The sequence below is a fragment of the Hypomesus transpacificus genome, chromosome 26, assembly GCF_021917145.1.
Source record: "Hypomesus transpacificus isolate Combined female chromosome 26, fHypTra1, whole genome shotgun sequence".
NCBI lineage: Eukaryota > Metazoa > Chordata > Actinopteri > Osmeriformes > Osmeridae > Hypomesus > Hypomesus transpacificus.
Window position 1 is genome coordinate 482,377 of NC_061085.1, and position 8,517 is coordinate 490,893.

The 8,517-nt window shown below is 44.3% G+C and overlaps 1 protein-coding gene across 1 annotated transcript; it reads right to left on the minus strand.

The window, feature by feature from the left end:
* Positions 1–2,865: 2,865 nt before the first annotated feature.
* On the minus strand, positions 2,866–4,812 carry her6 (hairy-related 6). The gene is made up of 4 exons (XM_047049591.1): positions 4,349–4,812; positions 4,118–4,213; positions 3,886–3,973; positions 2,866–3,648 (listed from the first exon to the last, which is right to left on the minus strand). The coding sequence occupies exons 1-4, from the start codon at positions 4,454–4,456 to the stop codon at positions 3,155–3,157; spliced, it is 786 nt and encodes a 261-aa protein (XP_046905547.1). The 5' UTR covers positions 4,457–4,812; the 3' UTR covers positions 2,866–3,154.
* Between the last annotated feature and the right edge of the window lie 3,705 nt (positions 4,813–8,517).

An 8,517-nucleotide genomic window follows, 5' to 3' on the forward strand; every position in this document is an offset into this window, starting at 1 on the left:
CTCTGGTAGACCCCCATATTTACCACACTCATGGAGGTCAGTGTTGGTTACATCTGTGATAACATGTTGCCCAACAGCGTGTATGATTTAGGACACAGTAGGTGTGAACTCGATCCAGCTCACAGTCACTGCAAATTTCCTGTCACCCTCTGCCCCCCCCCCCTCCCTCCGCTGCCCATCATCGTACTCCTCCTATTCCTCTAGGTTCTCTCTCTCCCTTCACTCCCCTCCGCCAGTCCTGCTCGTTTGTGGCTGCCGCCTTGTCTGTCAGGCTGTCTCCAACCAGCCTGGGTCTGGCCAACCCTGCACAGGGGAGGAGGACGGGCCAGGGGCCGGGGGGAAGGGGAAAGAGGAGGAGTGCGGGGGAGGGGCAGGAGGGGGGAGAGGGGGGGAGTTGACGCGTGTGTCAGAGAGGAGCTCACACACATTCCCCCGGCGGCTGGCAGCAGGCCGGGCCTGCCGAGGGGGGTTCGCCTCTTTCTCACGACCTCTCAGGTTCCTGTGCTCATCTGGGAGCTATTCATTTCCTGCCAAAAAACAGCCTTCTCCTGCAACTACAGGAGGGGTGTGGGGGGAGGGGGAGGGGAAGGGGGCGAAGCAGGCGAGGGGGGGGGGCAGTGTTTGGCTTCAAAATGAATCCAGGGCTTGGTACAGCAAGCCCCAGGCTTAAATCATAAAGCTCTCGCTTGTCTGGGCTGCAATCAAAGGCAGCCCCAGTGACGAGCTGTTAGAGGGATGGGGAGAGGGAAAGGGAGAACAAGAATGAGAGAGTCAGAGAAAGGGAGAGAGGGAGAAAAAGACAGAGGAAGGGAGAGAAGAGAGACGCAGGGAAAGAAAGATTGCACCATATGGTAGCACTTAGTGAGCAAGGAGGAAGCATGGAGGGACTTTTTTCCCCCTTCCATTCGTCCCTCCCTCCTATCGTTCTTGCATGCGCACGGAGTGTGGGAAAAGTGAATGGACACGCATGGCAGCTAACCCCCTGATGGTGTTGTGACATGTGTGAGGTCAGTCCGGCTGAACAGCCACTGCAGCAGGGTAAGAGGAGAGCCCAGTAAAGCTTCCCTGCTCAGGAGAGCGGGAGGTGGTGGCTCGCTAATGATCATGATAATGGGGAAAAGAGGGAGGGAGGGAGGGAGCTGGATGTCATCCAGCTGTGAGCCTGGAGTGGTTAAGAGAGGAGGCAGGAAAAAATTACAAACATATCCCCCCCATACACACACACGCACACAAACTTACCAGTCCAAGAGTATGGACACACGCAAAAAACTTCTGACCCACCACGCTCACCTTTGCCACCGCCTTTATCCCGAGCAGACCCCTTGCCTCCACACCAAAGCTGCCCTGGCCTCTACACTGAGGTTCCCTCTACACACATGGCCCAAATCTGGAATCCCTGGCCCCCTATAAAAAGGTGTGATGGAAATTCAAAATGATGGCACTTATCCACACTTTGTGCCTCTTAGCAGATTGGTAATTACAAACACATGCCCCCACCCCCAGAAGAATGACCACACTAGAAATGCTGGAGGGGGCACACCTGGGCAGAGTGCTCCCACGAAGCAATGGAAACCATCCTACCTCTAACACTCATCTCCATAAAAGGGACTTCACAGAGCTGGTTAAAGGAAAATCTTGTGTCATCACGATAGACGTGCCCCTAAACCAAGGCAGAGGATCTTATTACACATTTTTTTCTTAAGATGCACATGAAATAGAAATATAGCCTGAAGTTGCAGTTTGCTAAAGTAAACTTAGGGCAATTCTACAGTACATCAGTGCAGACACCAGGACAACCGATTCAAATGGAACAATTCTAGGCCTAGGCTACTTGTCAATTTTCCTACAAGCTCTTGAAATCAAAAATCAAGTGACAAAAATTCCTTTCTATTGTAAAATGTGTATCTTTGTTTTGAAAAAGTTTATCCTTGCTGCTATCTACGCATAAGGCCTGTTATCTATGTAGACTGTAGAACTTGAGAAAACATAATCGAGCCTTTACTCAAATTCTTATATACCATGTAAAAACTTGTTTTTGTTGTGTTAGCATTTTGTTGTCTCTTTAATGATCCCATTGTGCCAAACACTTTAATAGGACCAGTTTGCAGCTGTGTGTGTGTGTGTGAACACAATGGTCCGTTCATTGATGTGATTGCAGTTCTTTCCTGGTGTACTAGATGGCGCAACTGACCTTCAGGAAGGTGAGTGTAATGGATAGGCTAGTTAACTGAATTGCCTCTCTTATGTGTCTGTTTCCTCAGTACATTGTCCACGGTCCATTTGATATGCTCGTCATGATTGTTAGTCTTGAAATGATCATAGAAATTAGTGGACGCTAAGACCTGGAAAATTATAGGCTATACCATATGAACTTCTGCTCCTCAATGGACAGAAACAGGACAGCCTTACAGGTCCGTCACAATTATTGTGGTATAGTCGTTCAGTGACCTGACTTTTCTTCAGAATATAATGTAGTCTTGAGACTTGTGCAAAGTGCTTTTATCTTTTATCATTTTTATACACCTATTAATTTGACAATAGGCCTACATCATCTCAGTGAACACTAGAAGTTGAATAATTAAATTTTAATACTCCCTTAAGATATCACTGGTCTAATTTTCCTGGGTTTGCATGAAACAGAAATGGTTCCATCCCAATGCCATCATCCACCAATTGTGCTGATTTTTTGAATAATTTAACATTTTCACACACATATTTATTATGTTATGACTAAACTGACTAAATGGCTGTATAGGTATTTGATAACAATTTGAAAAGCAGTAGGCCTTTAAAGAATTGCTGGGCAAATTTCCAGAGCAAAATAATGTCACTGGAAGACAAACAACAAAACAACAACGCTTGTTTTCCAAATCTTTACAAATTTATTTTGTCTTCCAAAACGAAGAAATAAGAGCATTTGACATATCTTTGGCATCAGACAGTAAAAAGACACCTCACATAAAAATGCAGTGAACATGACTTAAACAATACAAATTTCATTTCAATATGAACTTCACTTCCGTATAGTCTATACAAATATAGTGCATACATCTTTCATTTACGCATTGCAATACAAAAACAATCCAAACAAACTCATGTAACATTGAACCAAAAAGAGAAGTGTCAACAAGTTTTTAAGTTTAGTCCAGTGATTTTACCAGGGTCGCCACACCGAGTCTGTATTGCCTGATGGTGCGCCTGGGGAGACCGCAACAGGAACCGGTGTGCTGACATTGTTGGCATACACGGGGATAACCGGACCATTTGGCGCAAAAGCTGCATTCGGGATCAAAAAGGCAAACTGTCCATCTGTGGCAGGTACAATCTGGAAGCCTCCGTACACTTTTGTAGCGTCTGGAGAGCTGCCTTTGCAAGGCATGGGCATGACGTTCGCTTGAGGAGAGCTGGGGATCTGGACCATGGACTGGCCAAAAGAGGGGTGAGGAGGGCCAGCAGGGATCTGATGTTGGGTAGGGTAGTTCATAGCATTGATCTGCGTCATGCAGCTGGCCAAGTGACCGAGAAGCCGTGTCCTGACCTCAGTGTTAACCCCTTCACAGGTCGAAAGGAAACGTGTGACTTCATTCATGCATTCACTGAAACCAGCTCTGTATTTCCCAAGAACTGTGGGGTCGGTGTTCAATGCAGCTGAAGAGGAAATGCAAAATATGTATTACTTGAATTATAAATCAAGGAACAAGGTGATGGTCTTCTCAAACATTCTGTAAAGTAAAATGTGTCTCTTTTCATTAATGATGCTCCAACTAGACTAGCTTCATTCTAACAATTTAGATACCAAATGTGCGCCAAATGTAGAAATAGACTACCAAAGCATAGCAATAGAAATCTTCCTGAGGCTTAATCAAAACAGCTTCAATGACTTACCCGTCATCTGAGCTCTCTGAAGATTCCGGAGATGTTTCACCGTCATCTCCAGGATGTCCGCCTTTTCAAGTTTCGAGTGTCTGGAGCTCTGCGCCCAATAAAACAAATAACAATAATTAAGGATCGTTAGGACTGAGAATTGTTTTCTGATTTAGATTGTATCCAAAAGTCCTAACATCAATACCATGAGTAGACTAGTATGCCATTCGTAAAGATAATATATGCTACTTACATCTTTTTTCAGTGCATCCAAGATGAGTGTTTTCAACTGTCCCAAACTTTCGTTGATTCTGGCTCTTCTTCTTTTCTCCATAATAGGTTTAGAGGACTAAAGAAAAAATATATATAGGAAATTGTTAGAATGTGCTTCTTGTTGGAGTCATAAGCTTTCAGTTTTATAAATTAAGGTTCAAGGGTAGATAAGTAGAATTTCAGCCGGGTTAGACTCCCATTGCCTACCAACCTTTCTGTGCTCTGAAGCAGTCTTGGGTTTATCAGGTGTAGTGTTCATGCTCGCTGGTGTTGCAGCCACTGGAGAGGACGAGTTTTTTTCCATCATATCGGCAGGCATCTTGAGTCACAAATATCCCACAAGCGCACCACTGCAAATTGATAAGATGGTCCACTGCTGGTGATTAATGACGGGGAACAACGTGCTTCCTGAGTGTCTTGTTTAAGTCCAAATCCTGTTGATACAAAAATCCGCTCTGGGTTGAAATGCGGAAGACGGGTGTCCCGTGAATGAGCGACAGCCTAAAGGATGTCACTGAATCTGAGATCACCGGCTGCCAGCGGACGATGCGTCTGACTGGTTGGGGCTTCGTGTGGGTCTTATTTATATCTGGAACTGCACGCGAACGGCTCGTGTGAAACTTCCCAAACTTTCTTTCCCACAGTAACTTTGTACCAATCAGCGTGAGGGACACGCGGCCCGATGGGAGGATGGCTCGTGGTCGGCGCCCCTCCATTGGTTGTTTGGTGTTTGAGCGGGCGGCCAATGGCGCACGGTCTGGTTTAGGACACAACCGGGGCTGCCTTCAATCATGCCGTTTACATATTAACACTTGAACCTCCGACTACCACCCCGGCAGAAAGCAAGCACTGAGCTGACTTGACCGGGCATGTTGATCCCAATCTGGAGAGAAACACGAACAGAGAAGAGACATTTGAGACAGCGCACACTGCATGACAGCAATCCTAATAGTTTATTTCACAATGTACTTTCATAACATATACTGTATAGCTGTAAACGTACAGCATAAGTTATATCTACTTATATAGAATAATAAACATATCGCATACTTCAACGTTTTAGTATAGGCTACTTGATGTAGTAATTATGGTGTCTTCTATGGTATGTGAGTGCAGATTAAATTGCAATTACCCACAGCCTAGAAGAGTAAAAGTGGTCTATAGAAATGTGAGTCTTCTCTGAAAGTTTCAAAACAAATTCTCGTCCTAATCGATCCAGTTTTAAGCAATATTTATTCAATGCGTGTGACTTCTGTACAAATTTGCCTTTTTGACATCTGTCGACATGCGAGCAGTATTGTGAATGTGAAGCACGTGCCAGGATGTTTTATGAGCGCGGTGGTTGAGGTTTGGCTGTCGGGCTGGGCGGGGGTGGGGGGTTGTGGTTGAGGTTTGGCTGCGGGGCTGGGGGGTGGTGGTGGTGGTTTACATTAGAGGGAAGGTAAATAGCAGCTGCTGTTTTAAAAGCCTGGGAAAACCACGCCTACCGAGAGCTCGATCGGGCTTATCGGAATGTGAGCCAAAGCAGAGATATTTCAGTGTGAGCACACGATTAGAGCCTGTGGTCGGGCAGCAGTTGGGCGTTGAATTTCAAGTCATAATTTCGTTTCCTTATCTTTATCAGAAACAGAAAGAGAGAAACGGACTCAGACATGACCAGTAAAGTTAATGGTTATAATAGTTTCATACAATCGTATACAATTTTGTGTAGCCTATAGTTCCGGTGTTCATGAAAGTAAACACAATGTCTATGAAGTAGGTTTATAGCCAATTTATTGTTACACGTTAAGTTAAATAAGTTACACCGTTTATTAAACTATTAGCCTATAGGTCAACAGTTATAGACATATAAAGACAGTGTTGGTAATTAGCCTAAATAGCCAAGGATATCTCAAAAGGTTGATAATGTTACAAAAATGGTCGATCCCAAGTATCATTAGGCTACGATCTACTTTCCAGCGTTACTGGAAAAATGTCTTGGCCTCCTTCTGTTAGGAAACAGCAGTTGAAAACCGCACTGTGTCCGCTCCTTTACGGACTCAGTAGGTGAAGCTTCACGGGCGGGATCTCCAGCTGTTCCGGAGCCCGCGACACGTGGCGCGCAAGCGACGGAAAGCACTGCTCCTCGGCTTGCCGCCTGCATCTGCGGGAAGTTGCTTGCAGCTGCCCACAAGATCGTGGATATGATAAGCTCAATTGTGAGTGCTGTTTGGGACACAACAACTGGAGTCTCCATTGAGCACCACCAAAATACATGTACTCACTTCATACAATACACAAAAAAGGTAATATATCCCGCAAAATATAGATTTTAGTTAACTTATATAAAGTGAGACGGCCAGACTGCATTTCGGGGGCTTTCTGCTGGTTGGAGGCTAGTTCTCTCTTGTAGGCTACATTTTACCTATAGCAAGACCTCTCTAGATATGTTCCTTCGGCCTTATAAACTCTGCTCTTAAGCGGCATAACATAACCTATTAATTCATTCGGTAATGAATAGTCACCCTAATTCCATTGCCAACATTCCCAACTAAATCAATAAGATGGCTCAGCCGAATAGCATGCCGGGTTGACTATACTCAATCACTCTCTCTTTTCATCATGCCTTTCCAGCTATGCACACATCTCCATCAATTTAAATTTAATTCTTCATTCCATTTACGCTGTCTGCTATGTTACTTCAACTCTGGCTTTTGGTCTTCAAATACAAGCATGCTGTCTTCTCCATCTGTTGGACCTCTGTTTTTCCTAATATTCCATACCTGTTCCGACTTTTGTCCATACACATGATTGCAATATTTCTCTATAGGGACATAAGAACTGCTCTTTCCACGTATCTTATCCTCTCTTGACTATTAATTTACAGTTCTCTTCTTTCATTTTTTTTTCTATTAATCACAAGCACACAAAAAGTATTCCTTGTTATGCATACATTACAAATGTCCACTGCCAAGAAGGGATGCAAAAGATTCTGCGAAAAACTAAGAAAATATATAGAAATGTATGCACTTTCGTAAAATGTTGCATCACCTGTGCAAGGTATAATGCACACCAATAGCATGTCTTATTGTTTGCCGCTAACACCTGACTAATTCTGTCTTGCACAAAGGCACTGACAGAGTTCCAAAACAAATGTATTGATGTTGAGAAGACAATAAAGTGCAGGTTTTGGAACCCTCTCTGCCTGAATGACTTTCTCACGCTCATGTTGCAATAGGTTTCTGCACTGAATCGAGCCTCAGCGCCCTGGGTCTCAGTCACTCCCTTTTCCAGTGAGTTTAGAGTCTTATCGGCTGCACCTGGTCGCAGTCTGTCTCAGGAGTACTGCCTGCTGCTGTGTGTCAGCTCCACTATCACACAGCCAGCACTGAAACAGCTTTACCACTGAAACAGATATCTAGTGTAAAACATTGTTTTACAGTAGATATTAACACAAATTAATATCTAATCCTAAGAATGATACACATATGGTAAATTGTTATTGTTTAAAAGAACATTCTATAATAGAAAGTTTAACAAAAAAAAGAAAAAAAAGAAAAATAACCCAACAAAAGTATTTTGCATGAGCTGCAGTGTTGCGTAACATCCCTTCCACCCCTAAATCATTCCTTCATTCATAAACAATCCCATTTCCTCCAGACTGCCCTGACCTAGCACCCCTACATCCCTGACCTACATCCATACATTCCCTCCCTTCTGTACCTCTCTTCCACTTTTCTCAATCCTCCACTCCAGGCTCTTTCCCAAGCCGATATCTTTGTTGACGCCTCTCTGCTGTGGACCTCCGTACTGCAATAATGCACTCACGCCAGATGATTGCAGGGTTAAAGTGCGTGTGAAAGTGGACGATATTGCGCTTGCAAACCAAACTAGACAGTTATCAAGCTTGTGTTTAATGTGTAAACCACTGGCAGCCATCTCTGCCAGCAAACAGGAACGAAAGATGGCGTAGACTCGTGCTGAGGAAGGTTGAGAAGGTGCCAGTGTCAGGGCTGGCTGGTCTAGGGTGGTAAGGGAGGCGTGGGGGTTGACAGACAGTCAGACTGTATCCAAGCTTAAGATTTGGACTGGTATGCTAACCACGAGGTGGGCTCTGCTATAGAGGATAGTGTGTATCTGTGTATTGTATGTGGGTGTGTGTTTAAGTTCACACAGTCCAGTTCACCCAAACAGTTGACCAATGCAGGCTACCTAGTAACTGATTTTCAGCTTCAATTTCCAGTAAAGCCTTTTTTAAGGAAGATTATAAAAGATCCAACTAAATGAAAAAGACAAACAGTTGGTATGTGTATGCATATGGGTATGTGTGGTTTAAGTAAGTATGTGTACCACTTGTGGGAGGAGAGGAAGACCTGTGCTTGGCTGCTGTAAGCAAGTTAA